Consider the following 20218-nt stretch of genomic DNA (forward strand, 5'->3'; position numbering starts at 1 on the left):
AATGATTTATAAATTCGGCATATCTATAAATAGTATGAAATAAAGTCGCTATTCTTAATCAAATCTGCAAAGTATTTCTTCCGGAAGGTTTATATATGAAATACATGCATATTATATTTATAGAAAGTAAAGAAAAGTCGATGTTTTGTAATAAAGTCGTAAAAAAAAAATATTTTCGGGCGCTTGGCTTTCACTTTTTGATTTCGGCTAACTCTGGCTAAACCTCATTAGATATATCAAAATAATGTACTACAGAATTGTACATCTTAGATAAAGGCCTAGAGAAAAGTCCACAATCTCCCAATGTTAACCCCCAGTAACGCCGGGTACACGTTAGCTAGTAATAATATATAATAAAACTTATATATTCAGAATCAGCGATTAATGATCTACATGAAAGTATTTTTTTTAAAGTAATAATATTTTTCACTAGAGTTCCTTATTATTACATAATTATTTACAGAACAGTACTGAATAAACCAACTGATGAAGTCTAAATCATTGATTTACAAATAGGCCATTAGGACAAAGTCGAATATGAAGCAACATCAATTTGATGAGACTAATATTTCAAGGAATAAGTGGTTGTGATGAGTTTTAAAAATTACTGTGAGTGAAGTTGCCTTACCTGTTGTGGCGGCTTGAGATTGTGCACATTCTGCTGCAGGTAAGTCAGCATCTGCATCTGCTGTGGGGTGAGATGAGGGGGTGGAGTGGGCAGGGGCGGAGGAGGGGCGGCGGGGGGCGGCGCAGCCCCCCCCTCTCTTGGGCGCTTCGCCACCGGATAGGGCGGCGGAGCACCTCCACTGCTTGGCGGCTATAATTTTAAATGTTTTTATTAGAGTGGTAATACTAGAATGCCGTATTCCCATCATCAGCCTTTGGATGACGGTATAGTGAGCGTTTTCCACAGGTCGGCTATGAGAAAAAAACTTTTTGTTATATTTGATACCAATTTCCATCTAGTTTGGTAACGCAATATTTGGCAGCTGTCATTGTTTCAAATAACTATTAGGGCGACTGCAGATGAGAGATTTTTGTTCAGACAGTTGCGATGCTAGAGAAGCGGGCAAAAAATCCATTATGGACCCGGTAGGGGAGATAATATCAACCTACACACCACATATAAGTGGTCACATAGGTGGAAGATGAATTATTGTAATCAACGCTTTGTCTATCATTTAATCACATTATTGTGATGTATGTATCTGGTAGTAAGTGACGAAGCAAGGTGCCTAACTGGTAATAGTCCAACAAGGCACATAAATATAATATCCTTGAAGCGCGTGAAAGCGGCACAGCAGACATGCACTATTTTTGAAACAACATTAGCACTTGCAAAAACTACTCTCGACCGACATCTCGGTAACACAAATCATTAGAACATCGCTGATTTACATAATATTTATACAAAACAACCTTTTCGTCGAGGATAAGTGACATTTTATGATGGATGCTTTCATAAATATGACCTATGGTTATTTATAATATTATACGCCCGTAGTAGTGCTTTTACATACTTCTGATATAATAAAATAGGGCAACGGTAAGCATGCAGTAAATTTAGCTAATAAAAAATATCTATTATAATTATTTAACAGATACGCTATTATAGCCTTTTTGTAACTATATTCTATGTAGTTGAACATGTCAACAATTTCTGGGAAAGTATTTACAACTGCATCCAATCTAGGTACAAGCGAGTATCTGATTGACTCAGTCCTGATATAATTTTTGGATCAATTATGTGAAATTTGTATAAAATGTGTAAATTGTGTCTTCTCTAATGACAATGGAAATGTATTTATGGAAAACTGTTTGAAATCGTAGGTATGAAAATTATAGTGCTAAGCATAGACTTTCCGTATGGGTTCTGATATAATTTTCATGTGGGGATCAGTGTGGAAATAAGTATGTGCGAAGCTATGTTGAAGAACCTTTCAGAAATGGAGTTGAAAATGGAGTATTTACCTGGTGGGGTTTTGGATGCCTCGAAGACATCTCTGCCGATATGGGCAGATTCCATGCCTCTTCTATTGATGGTAGTTGACGCCGTCTATGATAAAAATAGCAACATTAGTATTTAAAAATTTATTGCAGTAATAATAATATTACTTTAACTTAAAACTTTGTTCAGTGATGACTTGTAGAAAGGACAAAAATGACGAATAATAATTTTGCACAACACTCTTTTTGACTTGATTTTGTGGGTAATTTGTGATTTAAAATTGATTAAATGATCACAGCTTAGCTTAGTTACACATGAAAATATATACCTATAATGTATAAACGTTTTATTATTGCATATTCACACATTCTATAAAACATTAAAAAACGCTGGCACATGTAAATGATTCAATCAAATAATAATATTTACCCCGATTTCAAAAAGGGCAAATTAATAGAGAGACCAATGGACTCTACAAAATGACAATAATTGAAATTCAAAAAAGCCTATTGTATTTGTTAGTTATTTATTGCAATAAATTTAGATTTAAATTCAGCAATACACAAATATCTAAATGATATCAACATGTATCTCACGTCACTCAGGAGGAGAATTGTACCCGGCTAATATCCCACCTTCAATATACCGGGACAAGTTAACCCTGTAAAAAAGGATGTTCATTTTAAACGCAGGTAGAGAAACAAAGGATACTGTAAGATACAATAACTCAATGTGAAAGAGGAAAAGATTGATTGTCTCATAATAAATAAGATTATCAACGGAAAAGAGAAACTTGATAACAACTCCAGATAGAATTATTCACCAAAACAAACAAACTCTAAAGCAGTTAGCAAGAGTTTCATAAATGCAGGATACATACAACAATCGTAAAAAATTGTAATATCAGAAACATGACGTGGCAAAACATTAAGTTTCAAGGTTTTACAAAACAAAAACAATTGATTCAGAACTTCTTTCACACTCCAACCAAAGTGTAGAAGCATACTGGAGGCAACCTAAAGAGTTTATTACAAAAACATCTAAATAATGATGTTATCCCCCTCACCAGCCCAGCCCGTTCAAGCAAAGAATAAAAGAAAACAATAAAAAATATATAAATTTGTTTTAGATTATATATTACAGTATATTTTTTATTGTAAATTATGACGAGCCACCAAGTAAATGCTTATGACAAATATGGAATAAAAGAAAGCCTGAATGACCCATGGGTAAATGAAAGTTTAATTTCAAAAGATAGAAGCTGATGAAAGGATGATATTTCAATACTCAAATTTGCCAGGAACTGAAAACTTATTTAAATAAATGCAGAAATTCACTTTCATTTTAGGGGAATCGGGCCCAACATATAGTCGATCGTAAAACAGGGAACAATCGTATATTTGGGGTTTATTTTGAGGACGGTTTAATGAAATTCTGATTTTTTTTAATTAACCATTCACTGGGTTGGAGAGAGGCAATGTAGAATATAATTCAACAATCTGGGCTCCATTTTATAAGATTCATCAAGTAAAAACCTGAGAGAGTGCAACATAAGTTTCTGAGATTTATTAATAATAAATAAGGAATTGTTAGTAGGTGTTAGGTTAGGTTAGGTTCTCACTTGCTGGTGATGGAAGGCATGGGTGCCGTGGCGAGGTGGCCCTTGAGGAAGGCGATGCGCTGGGTAAGCGCGCCGCCCTGCGTATGCCGCCCGCCCGGGGAGCCGTTCAGGTAGCAGGCGAAGGCATCGCGGGCCATCAGACAGCTCTCGTACAGGATGCCCAGGTTAGTCCACGCGGCCGAGTGGCACTTGTCAAGCTGCACGGCGCAGATGTATGCCTGCAGCGCGTCCATAGGCTGATTCTGCTGCTGGTATAGCACCCTGGAAACATAAAATAAAATTACTTGAGTTTATTATGCATGCTGACGATATGCCGTATGCCAGTGGATTCTATTTTCGAAATACATAACTGGTTTTTTGCAAAATAATGTTTTTGTAAATTTTACTGTCTTACTAGATAATGTGTTTATATATTTATAAAAACAGTATATAAACTACCGTAATCTGTTTCCCTAGGATAGCCTACTTACATTCAAAGATTTTTTTTTCTCTCATGTTATAGAAAAATATTTTAGAGAAATATGAAAATATTCTTTAAGTTTTATTATATTTTCCATAAAGCTAAATAAGTGTATTTGACAATTAAAAATAAAGAAAACCTTGAAGAAAACAAATAACAAATTACACAAACTGCGTGTTAGGTGGGCGTGTTGAAGAATGACGCAGTAGTAACTTTGTTATTATTTTAAAATGGCACCTCTTTAAGAAAACGAAAAGCAAGAACTCTTATAGAATTGTTTATTTTCGTGCCAATCGAATAAAATTTATTTTAGTAAGCTATACTCATTTTTTACGATGCAAAACCTCATAAAAAGATGTTCTGAATGTGTCTATCAGCCAAGGCGGCATTCAATGGGTACAAATTTTTCATATCTGACATTCAAAGAGTTAAGGAGTATGATTTTTTTTTAGACTGGAATTACTTTTCTCCAAACTTCAAATTGCTGCCAATTTCACTTTTTGCATTGTGATGCTAAACTTCACGTTTCTTCAGATGCCATAATATTATTGTGCCGCGTACAATGCAGAACATTGAAATCTTTATGTTATGTTTTCATTTCACAGGTACATTACTCATGTTGAGGATTTGCTTTACAAACCCGAACATTTAAGGAGAAATGATAGTTCAATAGAAGATTAAAAAGCAAGAATTTTTTTCAGATATTAGGAAAAAACCTTTGGACTTTTCCAAATTATAAAGGGAACATAATAGACTTAATTTAACCGGTGATCGCTGACATTATTTGAAGAAAAAAATGAAAATAAAATTTAGAATCTGGTATTTGTGATGTTTTTTTTTAACCATGCAAAATAAATTTCTTCCACATGTCGGTAACTGCCTAACTCCTAACCTCAACCGTAACTATCCATTACTTTATGTTTTGGTTAAAAAAAAAACAGCCAAAAAAGTCACCGGAGACCCAAATTTCGTTTACATTTTTTACTCCAAATAATGTCCGGAATCACTAGTTATAAGAAGTACGTTCCTTATATATTCCTAAGCCTAAAGGAATTTCATAACATCACTGAACCAGAAATTAGTGACCTAGCAACAAGATATAATTCATTAAAATGTCTATATGCTAAAGAATATAATGTCGTAAGTTAAAAAAAATCCCATTTTAAAAATTTGTTGTTTTTTAAATAAAAAATAACATCTTCAGTAATTCGTAAAGATTTGTGCAAATTTTTATGTGAACAAATATCATCTTCGAGGTGCACCCAGACAGCTAGTAGATTCCCAAGATTTGCAGGTCTACCATTCTGGCGCCACTAGTATGTGTTGTATGAACCGAAGAAATATGTCCCATATGCACTGATATTCATAATGCACTATGGGATTCATTTCAGACTTGTTCTTGGGCAGTATTATTGTGTGCCGTAATCATGAGTAACATTTTTACCGTAATTATAAGTTATACTGGAGGCCAATGTCTAAAATGGGAAGAAAAAAAGTGAAACCCACCCGATGGAGCACCATGTATCGGCGTTTCCCTCGGACTTCTCGACAGAGTTTCGGTAGGCAATGAAGGCGTCGTGGACCTTTCCCTGAGCAGCGAAGCAGCGGCCCAGCAAGTAGAGGCCCTGGCCTGATGCAGGCTCGGCGTTGACTGCACGCTGCAGGCACCACGCGGCAGCCCGCTCTCGCAGCGCTCGTTCCCCTAGACCGCTAACGGACTGGTAGAGCCAACCTGGTAACATTCATGTCCAGGTTAGATTGCTTGAAAAAGTATCAATTGTCCTGTAATAAAATAGGGCCTAAGCACCATAATATAAAATTTTGAGATGAGTTTGAAAAAATGTTTTATATGCCAATGCCAACAATAAGTTCTTAGTACCCAAAAAACAATTGCTGAGTCTAGTCTAGGTATTAATATAGGATGGTACCTTAGCAGTGGCGGCTCGTCAATGAAGGTCTTTTGGTCAAAGACCTCCCAAAATATGCTGCAATAGTATTAATATAAAGAAGGATTTAACGAACTACCCGATTATTAATTTATTTTTAATATTCGTACAGTAAAAGAGAGTTCCAGTGCCATCTAGCTTCCAAATGAGAAGCTGCTGTACGTACCTAGCGTGGGTCACTTCTAGTTTTATCCCAAAGCTATCGCCTTTCTTTCTCTTTGCTATACAGACAAAGGAGTTAAACACTATCATGTCAAGGGATTTTCGGACATGACCGCGGTAAGATAGACATATCTACGACCTAAGATTATTAACGTACTAGAGATGTGAAAAAATTTCAGTCGTAAGTTTTTTGTGTTATAAATGATAGCCATCTTGAACTAGAAATTATGTTTATACATTGTTGACGTAATTTGCATGGAATAATTTAAAATGTCTAATTCTGTGTATATCATACCGAAAGTAATTGCAAACATATATATTTTTTAAAAATTTTTATCAAATAATTAATCTATTTACAGAGTAAACTTATGTTAACTAGTTTTAGTTAAAATGTTGTTCGTTTCGTTCACCGATATATATATTCTTTCGACTATTGATATGGTTTTATCTACAGCATTTATCACAAATTCATCCATATCGAAAAAATATTAATAATAAATTCACTAGTAGCCGTGAATCGACATTGTTTGTTTCACTGTTGGAGTTAGATTTTCTGGAGGACGGAATTGTTGAGAGCCTATGTGTTTTTTTATCACTAATAAGTAGTTGTGCAATTTTATTCATATTCTATTCTCTCTTTGGCGATTTGAAGCATTTTTTGTCTGTATGTGCAATTGATGCTATCAGCACGGTGGTCGTCCGAGACGTTTGCTTTGAATTTTTTATTGTTGCTGGAACAGTTGTAGCAGTTTGATCACTTTAATTTATGCAGATTTTATGAAATTGCGGATGTCAACTTGACATAAACATTTTATCTATCAAATCCTAACAAACAAAAACAATAGAAATGTCACAAGGGCATTTAGTTTTAGAGAAACAGTTTAATTTGAGTCGCTCAAGAACAAAGGGACTGAAGCACCATTAGACTGAATTTTCACCCCAGCACCTATGAAATTGTATGTTGGAATCTCGTCTTATTCACAGCAAGCAATTTTTAGCTAATCATTGCTGGAACAATTTGTTTACTGTATTGTCATAAACAACATTTTTTATTTAAATTTATGTGAAATTGTATAATTTTATTGTTTTAAACTGTATATTCACGGTATCTGGAAACTCGTAGTACAAGAAGAAAACTGGTTAATCTACATTACATAGAGAACCGGAGATTACGATTTATTTCTAAACTTTTTCAATTTTTTTCGGCAGCTAAAAGGTTAAAATAACTTATGAAACCTAGTCTACTACATTCAACATTCAACGTTTTTCTCCAAATTTGACCTAAAAAATTCCAACTTCGGATTCGATTTGCTCGAAAACGAAAGCTCAAATAAAAAAGGTAATACTACAAAATCGACTCTTTGTAAGTATGAGAAACACTGATCTAAATAAACAAAATCAATAAGTAATTTGTTTAGCAAAAGGTCACATAGTTTCAACTCTAGTAAAACTTTATTTACGTTCTACTTTTCGAAGTTCTGAGTCGGGGGATGCACAAAATAGGTCTTGGGATTGTTAGTTTGGGTTATTTTAATAATTTATGTGTATTTCCTAACCTTCAAACATAACATAACATATCAAAAAAAGCAACTTAAAAGCATCTTTTACCATCTCCCCCGACATAAATAATGATCTCTTAGTAATTAAGTTGAAACCAAGTAATATTTATAATTTTTTTGCAAATTAAGCGTGAGGCGGAATTCGATAATTTTTTCCAATTTTTAATACCGCACAAGAGTCCCGACAGCTCCCTACCGTCTGGATCCAGTGAGACTATGGCATCCCCAATTGGGAAATTTTGTGAGGCGAAAGGTTGTAGGGTGGGAAGGAGATGGGGGAGAGAAAGGTGGGGAAGTACCTGGCTGTTCAGATCTGATCACCAAACACGGCTAAAGCCATTTCAAGCAACGTTTCAATTCTGAATGGTGGTCTTACACCAGGGCGATACTGATAATATCTTCCACTCTGTAACGTGCCGATTTCACATAATTAAAGAAAATGGATATTCATTTATCGAGTATCTGAATCTGACCAACTCTTGGTAAAAGAAAACACTGACAAAAGGAGGAATTGATAGTCGGCCATATTGAAGATTTAGTCGGCTTATGCGAAAGGCGGGAATATCGATACTTATACAATATCTATAATATCAATCGATTCATTGATTTGAACGCCTAAAATGAATTCGTTTTCACTGCATCTATTCATTTTATTTCAAGTGACATACATCGAAAGCAGTAGGCTAATAATACAAGTTGTGGGATTAACTTAATCAATATGTTAAATATATAAATGAATTTGTTAAGCGCCCTTAATAATGATAATTGGATAACTTGTAGAGCGCGTTTGTGTGAATCACCTCAAGGGCTAAGGTAATTTTCTCACGAAAACGGAGATATAGAAATTATTCAATCATTATTATTATGGTAGAGGATTAAACATTTGCACTCACCAAGCTGTCGACAGACGTCTGCTTTGAGGGCGATGGATATGTCCGTTTCCTTGAGGAGGGCTTCATAAGCATCTCTGGCCGCCTTGCTGCGTCCCTGGATTTCGTACGTGTGCGCGATGTGAAATCTCACTGAAAACAGACAAAAATACTAATAAATATCGGTACTAATTAGGTTTATAAAAACGATATCAAAGTGAAATATTATCAAAAAATATGGATGATTTAATGTTTTAAACTTCGTCACATTTGATTACACTCTGAAACGGACCGAGATTCGACATTCAAAGGGGGCCCGTTCAATTGAAAACGGCGCTGATCGTCAATTTAATTTAATTTAACGGAAGTTGAAATATCCCAATCGAATTTTAAAATTCACCGCGAAAATAGAAATTATTGGAATTTAAAGCAAGAAAATATAGGTAGTCATTTTAGAAGTCATTATCTCAAAAGGCAATATTTGTAAAAAAAAATTTGCAGCTGTTTAAAAAGCATTTATTTTAAAGTGTAAACGAAAATCTTCAATTTTATTTAATTCGATCGCGTCGAAGATAAAACCAACCCAAGTCGGTATCATGTCACGATCTCGCTGCAATGAGAGCGCAATGATCGCGAACGATAAAAATGATAGTAATAATTGCGCAAAGAACAACTACTGTCGGCGAAATTGCGTAATGCAAGGAAACAGACGGATCACTGTGCTGGGGAGCATGTGCTACGCGAAAAATTTGCGCGACCTACCGCAATACGAAACCCGTTGTCCGAGTCCGCCGGGCGTACACGACAACAGCTGATGGCTGATAGTGGAGGTGGAGACGGCTGCTCGAAAAGAAGTTCGAAATTTAAAAATTATCATTGTTCGAGTTCTACCCGATCAGAAGTTCGAAATTCAAAAATGAGGATTGTTCGATTTTGACCACGACTTTCATTTTGTACCAGTGCACCGATGCATGTGTTCTTTGAAAAATTCTGCGAAAAGAAGATCGATATTTTAAAATTAGCACTTGCTGGAGTGATCTTTGAAACATTCTGAGATAGTATTGATATTCCGGGATTGTTAGTATTTTCTAATCTAGTTTCTGACGTGAAGCTTACTTAATACTTTTTCAAGCCAAATAAAACAAATCCTACAGGGAAACATAGAAAATGTCTTGCGAAGATAGTAAAACAGTAAATCATAGCCAATACAACGATAAATTCTCAGTTCATCACATGATGTTTATGAGGTGACCCTGATCATTTTATCATAGAAAGTTACACAAAGTTCCAACTGCCGAAAGCCAGTTGAACTATGGGGCCCCCATTTGGGGAATGTTGAGAGAGTGAAGGAAGTGGACGGGGTAGGACATGGGAAAAAGGAATAATACCTGGCTGTTGAGATCTAGTCACTAAACATATCGTACATATCATACAGACCGGTCAGTGGTTGAGTGGGCATAGCGCTTGGGTCTCACCCGAGCGTCGCGTGTTCGATTCCTCGGCTGGCTAAGTCCTCCATCACAACACAAGCAACATTTTCGGCTTTCTGTGGTGGTAGTAGGAGATTTTCAAACATTGTTGGGTTATTCGTAACCCGGGAATGTTTGTCTTTCTTTTAAAAAAAAAAAATATGAAAAGCTATTTCTAAATGATGGTCTCTCGCCAGGGCAGTACTGATAACATCTTATAAAAAATAAGCATGAGATGTATTTAGTGTCCGCACCATCCAGTTTGGTGAAGGTGGTCTCCGAGTTGTCGTTGAGCGCCAGCTGCAGGTGTTTGGTGGCGGGCCTCCAGTGCCCAAGCGCCTTGTACATGAGCCCCAGGCGGAGTTGCGCCTCGGCCGCCCGGGCGAAGCCGGGCCAGCAGTACAGAAGCTGCTGCAGCGCCTTGATCGCCCTGTTCAACGAATTCAACGGCTGTACATTCTGCCAAACTAGAGAATGCGCTTGATAGTGTACACTGATCTTGGTAGGAAATTCCGAATAATTTCGGTTAAAGCTGCGCAGTACAAGCAAGCACATTCAAGCACATTCTTTAGTTCTAGATCTAGGTACTAGACCGCTTGTGACAGTGACAGGGTTTGTGGCTCCATATCGTGCGAGTGTTCGTGGAATTGCTTACAATCAATTAATTGCCCCTTTCGCAACCAGCTTAATTATGCAAAGAAACGTAATTTCGTTAACCGATCGCCAATAAAGACAATCCGCAAGGGTATAATCGAAACCACCCCAAACCAATTGACTAAATCAAGTTGGCCTGCTATTTATGTAATATTATAATGTATCCATCCTCCCATAGAATTATGTCATGAGCCATTCTACTCTGTGTAACTATGTACTTCGAAAACATTTAACAATCTATATAAATACAAAATTTTAATGTTCGTTCGTTCAAAATCTTAAATCTCCTAAAGTTCTACACCGATTGTTTTGAAATTTTGTCACAACGTTTCATGCGAATACGCCTGTGTTTTTATATACCTATGTAATCTAGATGTCACGTGTGAGAGTTAAAAACATGCTTTTTTTAAAAACAGCGAAATCTGTTGGACAAACATGCTTTTGACAAAAAACATCGCCATCTGTAGGACGTAAATGCAAAACGTACTATTGTTTCTCTATCTGCACATACAGACTAAGCCACAACAACGCGTAGCGGGGTACAGCTAGTAATACATAAATAAGAGGCCGATTTAATTCCTGGGTTGAAGTGGTTTCGTCATAACTCCGTTGTGTTGTAAACTTTTCCTCTTTCTCAAAACGAAACACATAACGGAATAAAAATAAAATAAAGCTTCCATCGGCAGAAGATTTTTTTAATCAGACTTATCATAATATATTATCTATAATGTATATGTTCCTACCGCCGAGAGCTCAGTCTGAAGTTATGTTTCTGTGTGCGTCAATTTTGAGAAGGGGAGAAGTTACAACGGAGATCGATACGTTCATAAATTTATTGAAACTTTCATTCTTCTGTCAACTGATAAATATTATTCGCACTTTGATCGACGAGCAAACGTCCGGGTCCATTGAAACAACAAAACAACAAAATGTAGGTGAACTTTGAAGTACGTCATAATCCAGAGTTTTCTCCCACACACATGTCTGAACTTTCGTTTTTAAATCGGCAGGTTATTGTTATAACGTTTACGTTTCGTAACAGCAAATATATAAAGTAAAACTTCCCGTCGTTGAATATAACATTGAACAAACATCGATGGGCCTACTCCTAACAATAAATTATTAATCTCTCGACTGCGTACCCACGAGACAACAGGGAAAAGTAAAAAGTACGGTTTCATTCAATCGACCCACGTAGAATAGAATAAAAACAGCGGCGTAAGAAATAATGAAATGCTTAAAACATCAGGCAATAATGAGAGTTAAGAACGTGCCAGGGTCCCCCTTAACTAGTGATATAAATTTAATAGTACCTACATAACACAGGTGAAGTGCCGGCTGTTCTTTAAGGGGAATCACCTGACGAGGCACCTGCCTTTACTTAGTTAATAAGTTCGGTAAAGAGGTTCTATAACAGGTGAATACTCTATACTATAATATTATATACAAGGGAAGTGCATACGTGTCGCCCAGCACACGGCCTTTCAAGATTACAGCTCAGGTGCATCGTGCATCGGAATTTAAAGGTTTACTAATCAATAATAGTGGAACATCAGAATTAGCATTATCTTTATGCATCACCACTCGTAAAAGGTTGCCAACAACGCTGCTGCCAAGTGCAATAAAATAGACAATAATGTTACTGCAATATACACTAGGCGTCACAAAAATCGCACATCTTCGAAAATCAGTTTCAAGCGTAAGTTTCCCCGAGCCAACACATCTAACCCAAACAATATTGATATCGATTGAAAGTACATTTAACGACCTCTTATCAGACAATAGTTTCATTTCATGAACGATACAAATTTTCCGAGTACAGTACGTTAAAAAAATGTTGAGCATATACTTTTTACATGGTGCAAGAAAATGTGCTATTTTCCTAGGCTATAAAAGGAGCAGCTGTAAAATGTAGGTCATTCGCTATCCTAATGTTGAAGAAACGGACTTAAAAAGGACACCACTGCTGACGAAGCAGCTCAAGTGATGGCACTACTGCAATCGGGGATTCGACAGTGTGGTGTTGCTCGGTTTTGCCGTTTGGCAGGTTTTCTAAGAGACTGGTGGCTTCATTAGGCTCGTAATTAATAGCACATATTTGTTAATGTTAATTGAAGTCACAAAATTTAAGGACAGAAGGAAGCGACAAAAAATAGTAATACTAGAAAATCCGAGCAGACATTGGAATACCATTTCGAGTTTGGCGGTTCGTCCTCAATGCCTACCCCTGCGGGGAAACGGCGTGATGGTTAGTTAGTTAGGCTCCAGCATACCCAATTTCTACCGATTTATAACAAGTTTCTCGTTAACTCTTTAAGATTTTAAGTTTCAAAAAAGTATATATATACATATATTTTTTAGGATAATATGCAAACATTTGTTTGCAAATCAAAGCCGAAACGTTAATTATATGAAATTCACTCGATAGAAAAAAATCGCAAAGTAAGCTCCAAAAATGATTAAAAACACATTTTGTACTGTTATTTAAAATGTTATAGGGATGAAAAAATTCACAGTGTATCTTTAAATGCAACTAAAGCATTTGTCGAGAGATTTTGGCTCTATTTCAAACGAGACGTGTTTTATTAAATATTTTTACCATTTTCACTTAATTATTATCATTTTTTAATACAAGCGCGCTCCCTCTAACATTTATATTTAAATACCATCTTTGAACGCTCACTACGGGGACTTGAGGAGTAAATACAAAAGAAAGGCTTCATGCCACAATAAAATAAGCCAAAATAATAAATTAATCTAAAACATATTGTTACTCGTGTCTCCGTCTCAGTTTGTTTTTTTCTTGAAAAAGTGTTAATAGCGCTGTATTTTTATGGCTGATAATGTTAAAAGTAATCGGCAGGCGAATAGCGGGCTAATTTACTTTAAATTATAGATCGTATCAACGCCATGGGCGATTATACTCGGGGGTTTTGGTGCATAAATAATTAGTATATTTAGCGAACCACTGAACAGCTATGATGGATGGGCATGCCTTTGTGATATTATGTTAATAATATTATAGAGAAAATCTACAAAAAATGGGTTCATAATCATAATTTGGTAATGGTTTTTGTGCTTCATTTTTTGAACTCTCATATTATTTTTTTTAATAAAAAAGTGCAATTTTAAGCATTTGTTTATATTTTTTTGCGTGTGATGCGTGTCGTTTTGTTACTACCAAGCCGTGACTCTGTCACATGTAGTTGACTTATTTATACACAGTGTTACTCTTAGTGCAAGCGGGAAACCGGCGAATCTACATCAGTCGATGTTGTGTTTCTGAAGTAGGATTTTTTTAGGTCAGATTAGAAAAAATCGGCATCTAGGGGTTAAAAATATATCAGCTGTTGAATGTATTTTAAGGTGCGACGAAGCGTAAACCCGACTTAGATGTAAAGGGAAATGATCGTTTCGTATAAATGAGCTGCAAATCTGAATGTTATTTACTTTGAAGTAAAAAAAAAGACTTAATTTCTTCTAAAGTTCAAGAGAATGGAGACTATTTTGAATATAATAGCTTGTTTAATAATCTCAAAACGATTTTGTTTCTTTCTGCCATTAAAACCCGTGTTTGGTATTATGAAGTTGAACAGAACTAGTTCTGAACAGACCACCAATACAATAAATAATCAACTATTCAAAAACAGCAAATTACTGGATCTGCGAGTGCATATAATTTTGCCAATAATAATGTTGCATTGTATACAAAGATAATAATGTGTTGCAAGGGTCAATAGAACATGGCGTAACAGTATCAATGGTACAGACGTGATTGCAAGTTTTGGCGCAGCAGACAATAGATCAAAGTTCGCTGCAGTGTGGCCTACATTATTGGTTGCAATAGAAATATTAAGAATAATGAATCAATCTATTCCATCAAGAATTCTCTTGGCGATCAAGCGTGGAATGGTTCCTAAATCAATAAGATGGAGTTTTTAGAAATTTTAGAAAGGGGTAGGTATTAGCAGTCTAGTTATTGGTCGAATGTTCCAAAGCATCGGATTCCCAGTATTCACACCCATCGCGGGTTCAATTAGTCGCTAGTCTTAGGCCATGCGTACACGGAGATACTTACAAGCGACTCGAGTTTTGCGCGTGTGGCATACGCGCTGCTCGTGGGTGTCCGCCATACTATTTTGCTATGTATTACACATAATATTCTAAAAAGCCGTCGCTTTCACGTTTGCGAAAGATTTCTCAAAGTATTTAATTAAATGAAATATGTATATATTCTTACAATAAGTTTGTGTAATTAAACGTGTTAGTTTCGTTTAAAAAGAGGTATTTTTACAGTGTACACGAAAAAGCAATCGGTAAGCGACAAAACAGTACGAAATAACAATACCTGCTTTACACATGGGCAAGGGAAATAATTATATTCGGAGGATAAAACTCCATTTTCAGTGCACCGTATACATTACGGTGTGCATTCTAACTCTAACGATGTCGTAACTTGCTGCAACATCACGATCCAACTATTTCCCGACAATGGAGTTGGACAAGGTGTGTTGTGCTGGACCCATAATAACAGCTCACGACTGCAAAATGACAGCGGACACTGCCTCAAACGACAAATAATACCAGTATGCGGTTCTTGGACGGCTAAATCGATATTACAACCGGAATTATTAGCTGTGCACTGCATTGGTTTATAATATTACCGATTGAATGCAATAATTATTAGAGCGCACAAAATAATAACTCTTTACATTATCGCTTACCAATATCAAATTCTGAAGAGGCTTGTAAAGAATAAAACATTAAAATGAATCGGTCTTTCATCTCGTAAAACCTATACGGGTAATCGAAAGAAATTGTAGTTATAATAATCGAACGTATCTGTTAAAAATGAATTTATTAAGCACTGTTTCGGTCATACAAAGGTGCATGACACGGGATGCTAATAACAAGGCATTCATTATGCGGGGTATGTCTACCGTCTACCCTTGTGGTTTATTCGCGGCTGATCGAGTACCTAATTGTAGTTCGTGCTGACTTTCCCGTTATGCACTCAAAAGTAATTACTCGTCAAGTTTCGCCGAGGGTACGGCAGACTTTAGTAGGCGGAAATTCTTCATGTCCGGCGATAGTCATCAGCGCATGTGGAACAGTTTAGTTCTGGTTCTCATTAGTCACTGATATGTAATCACGATGGGGTGGTACACTTACCACTACTCTTATCGGTCACTTCGCCATGTGTTCCGTGACACATGGTCATAAATCACGCTATTGGCCATATTTGCATAGGTCGTTTGGATACGGTTTGACCTTGTTTAGCTTGCAAGAACGAACCTAATTCGGGCAGAAATAAGTAAAAATTTTACGATTAGATAGTTTTTTGATTAAAGTTTTTACGGCTATCCCAAATTCCAAGCAAAGTTGATTTAGTTATTTCATTGGTAATTGTAAAGATATTGCTAAATTGCACATTAAGGCCATTCTATAAACCAATAATAAAACGATTTCTATACTTAGATATCTCAATTCAAACCATTTTAAAAACCCGTCTTTTCAATGTTCAGGTTAGAGATCTTCGCTTGCTAAGAAAATGCATCACTGCCGATTGCGGAACCGATGTACGCGTCCTCGCAGTTAACTTTGTGAAAATAGCCGAAACAAATTATGCGCTTGCTACCTCTGTACGAACTCAGATTCATGAAAATGGAACGAGCACATGTCATTCGGAAATCGATAGAGCCCGTAATTAGTTATAGCGAAAATTTAACTCGTCGCCGATAGCGACCCAGATATTGTGTAGAGTGTGGAATATAAGTTGTAGGCATGTATTGGAGAGGGGAGAGGGAGGTCACTCGCGATTTCACCCGGGTTAAAGTGAGAGTACAGGGGGAAAACACCCCAGAGTTGGAACAGACTACTAAAGTGTGGGAGGGTGGCACGAGAGGTCGGTAGCCCGTTGGTTAACCCTCTGAATGTAAGGGCCGATTTCAGCGAACAGCCAGCCAACTATGGCGTGCAAGAATGCATTCTTTTAATTCCAAGTGTTTTTTAACAGCCCATATTACACACACACAACATGTATTCTTTTATGCGTTACTTGTTGAGTTGAGGGTCCAATTTCAACCGCAGATTAGAAATAAACCACAAAAAAGTGATAAGCGTACATTAAGCCAGTTTAGTTTGGGGTTTTAATCAAAATGATTAATAATTAGTCGGACTTCATATTTCGACACTCACCTAGTCATTAATGTGAATTCAGAAACAATACCTACGGAAAGTTCCCAGGGGATTACGTATCGGACATTAAGAACCCGGATCTCCGTGTGTAACAAAAAAATACATCAATAATAAGTGACTCTTCTTTCAATGGCCAAAGGCGTTGCTTATTTTATATACAGTTTGAAGGCACATAATGATATGAATACTTAAATTTATACCGGGAATGTAGCAGTAGAAATGGGGCAGTATTAGATGTGTGGTAGAAGCGTCACCGGTGCGCGACGGACAGCTTGCTTTAAATACGGAGAGGAGACATACATAGTAGTAGACACGTGGCATCGGGAGGGTACGATCGATGGATAGAGAACACGTGAGCTTCTAGGGACGAAACGAGGCTTGTCGAGGCAGTAATAATAATAGTTGCAAAGGTCGGTAAACCGAGCCTTGCGGTACGCCACTCATAGTATTATAGTCCAGACTTTATTTATGGATAAGTTTGTACTATTGTTATTAATTGCCATTGGCATATGAATAACACAACACAATTTCACTTTACATGGCTATAATAATACATTTCGCTATGTAATTTGTATTAGATACTATAACATACATCAATGAATTACGTAAATTCTCGCATTATATCCGGTGTTTGGTCAACCGACAATTTGCGATGGCACGTATTAATTCAGTGACCCTGAATGTATTAATTTATTTCACGTGTATTTTACGTAATATCAAAACGTAATTCAAATGAAGCGTGGGTATCTAGCAGCAGCAAGCAGCTATACAGCAGCAAGAAGTAATTGTCATGTAATTTTGAACGAAATATGGCCTAAATTTTGAAAACATTTCGGATTAAATTCAGAGGTATTGTGATACGTTAATGATAATAATTAATATAATAACGCAAATGTTAACTAATCACATTTCATCGTTATTATAAAAATTAAAATAACCTTAACCTTATAGATATACTTAGCGTCAGTTTATACCAGCATGCCGCAAGGCTTTGGAGTAGGTCTTATTTTAAAGTATATTTCGTCTGGGTACTTTATTGCAGCATCATCCAGTGTAAGTACATAAAAAGCGCCTATATGCACATAATATAGAACCTGACCATTGTGAATATATGAGAAGATTTAAAGTTGATGGGATGGGGAAAGTCACCAGGTTGTTACGGAAATTAATAATGCTGCTTTTGACCAGCATATAGCAAGTAGATTGCGAACAAAGCGGTACTTAAATACATACAAAGGAAATTACTCAATGGATCTCGAATTTACTTATTGAAGCACATTGTAGGCACAAAAGGACATTGTCTTGCGATGCACGCGATCTTACCCGGTATACTCTTCAATTTAAAAATAAATGTCTTGGAGAAACGACAGCTGCCCGATGTGGGCAAATTACAGACCGCATAGAAAGAAGCAGTTTATCGCGGATTTTGAAGCCGGACTTGAATATTTTTGTAACGGGTTGCTTGGGGAGCAGGTTGCATTTTGAATGAACACCAACAGAAAAGATTTGGATTTTATTTATAGATACCATTACGCATTATTTAAAACAAAAAGGAATAAAATGTGAAAGGGTATTCGTTTTTTTTCCACAGGTTAAAAATTATGTAATGCTTGCCGTTTTATCAGGCATAGTGCACTGTAATCGACTTTTTTATTTATTTAAAACTCAAGTTAGATCACATCGCAATTGTACGATTCAATATGTACATAAATTAATGTTTGAGTTCAAAGAATCAAGAGATAAAATGCTAATACGAATGAGCGTATGTTTTATTTATTTTTGCTTAAAAAATTTACATTTATATTCAGATATTTCAATTTCCATGTCATCAATCCTATTAGTAGGGAGAAATCGTGTATTCGTCTTCACGTCGTTTATCGAGTAACACTTAAGCTTGTTACACAAGAGGAATATAATGTGAGCGTGGCCTGTGTCACGATATCGCTCACCCACAATTCCGTACCAATACGGTCGTTACAGACGGACGAATGGGATTGTTGGCCACACCCACAAACATTTTTATATATTATAAATATCATCTTTATCAAGTATCAAATAACAACATGCACCGAAAAATGACAACAAAAAATAAGTTTAATTTTACATTTAAGGCAAAAATAATTTTTATTACAATGTTAATGTTGACAAGATCCGTCAATATTGACAAGATCAGTCAATATTGACAAGATCAGTCAATATTGACAAGATCAGTCAATATTAACATTGTCCCTATTTAATTGTAGTTCGATGCTTATAGCGTGATTTGGACGAGTTGATAATTTTATTTGAGGACACAAAATATTATAGAAAGGAACAAAAAATGTTAAAACCCTCTCCGGTTGCGGCAGCCTACGTTTTAACATAATATAGTTCAATAGAGAAAATAAATTATTATACAAGTTCCATTAATATTAGTTCTATAAATCAGTTGTTTGTGTTTGGCGTACGGAGGTAGATAAGGCTAGATCTGGCCTCGTTAGATAGTATAGGTTATTTTTCGAGTAGTAGTAGAGGTAGAGTATTTGGTAGGGCTAAACTATTTCTAAATAAACTCAGTGGCAATAAAAATAAATTGGCTAGATCACACAATCGCATTGCAAAGTTAGGAAAAAAAATTAGCAATTCCATGTTGGTAAAATTACCTTGTTTAAAATAAGGCCAAATTAGGTGTTGATATTTAGTAGTAAAGACAGCGTGGGCGGAAGTGTAAGGTAGTTTGGCAATACCGCTAGTACGAGGCGAGGGCGCCGCCCACACCATCCGCCGCCCCGGGCAACCACGTGCTGACTTCTCGCCCACGTATTGTAGTAGACTCGAAACCAATGTTTATATACGAACTGTCAAACACCAAATTCGGGATGAAGAAAGGGAAAATGGAAGTAGTCAAAGAGTCGCAGTCAATTTTCAAAGCATCATAACATGACCAATTGATTCACTTGATCACGTCATGTCATGTCACGTATGGCGCATTATATTCTATTCTGCTGACACTATTTTCTCCCGTAAAATAAATCAAGAGGAGGTGTCTTCACCTGGAATATAATGAGAGAATCGAGGTGACCCAGTTTCGCAGGCCAGGCTTATACCAAAATTCGCGCAGATAATCCGATCAAATACCCAATTGACATCGAATTGATAATATAAGAACTATAATATCAATCTGACAAAGAGATCCTTTCGTTTTAAACGATTTCTTTAATTTTGTAGATATCCGGCGATATAATTGCGAAACGTCACAAAGTTGGTCAAGGGATAACATTTTTATGTTTTGGTGTGATTGCGTATGCAACAGTTTTATCTTCTTGTCACACTTTGGCTGGGATGATGCGAAG

General features: G+C 36.3%; 1 protein-coding gene across 1 annotated transcript in view; it reads right to left on the reverse strand.

The window, feature by feature from the left end:
* Nucleotides 1-20218, reverse strand: part of Utx (Utx histone demethylase) — a 118667-nt gene that overhangs the window by 18737 nt on the left and 79712 nt on the right. Inside the window, exons 4-9 of the mRNA XM_089649009.1 lie at nucleotides 10289-10464; nucleotides 8590-8718; nucleotides 5536-5761; nucleotides 3570-3830; nucleotides 1972-2056; nucleotides 629-817 (exon numbers count right to left, since the gene is read on the reverse strand). Coding sequence (XP_089505135.1) covers nucleotides 629-817; nucleotides 1972-2056; nucleotides 3570-3830; nucleotides 5536-5761; nucleotides 8590-8718; nucleotides 10289-10464 — 1066 coding nt within the window. The remainder of the gene's footprint in view (nucleotides 1-628; nucleotides 818-1971; nucleotides 2057-3569; nucleotides 3831-5535; nucleotides 5762-8589; nucleotides 8719-10288; nucleotides 10465-20218) is intronic.

The sequence above is a fragment of the Hesperophylax consimilis genome, chromosome 3 (genome assembly GCF_061612785.1).
Source record: "Hesperophylax consimilis isolate HC1 chromosome 3, BYU_Hcon_1.0, whole genome shotgun sequence".
NCBI classification, from domain to species: domain Eukaryota; kingdom Metazoa; phylum Arthropoda; class Insecta; order Trichoptera; family Limnephilidae; genus Hesperophylax; species Hesperophylax consimilis.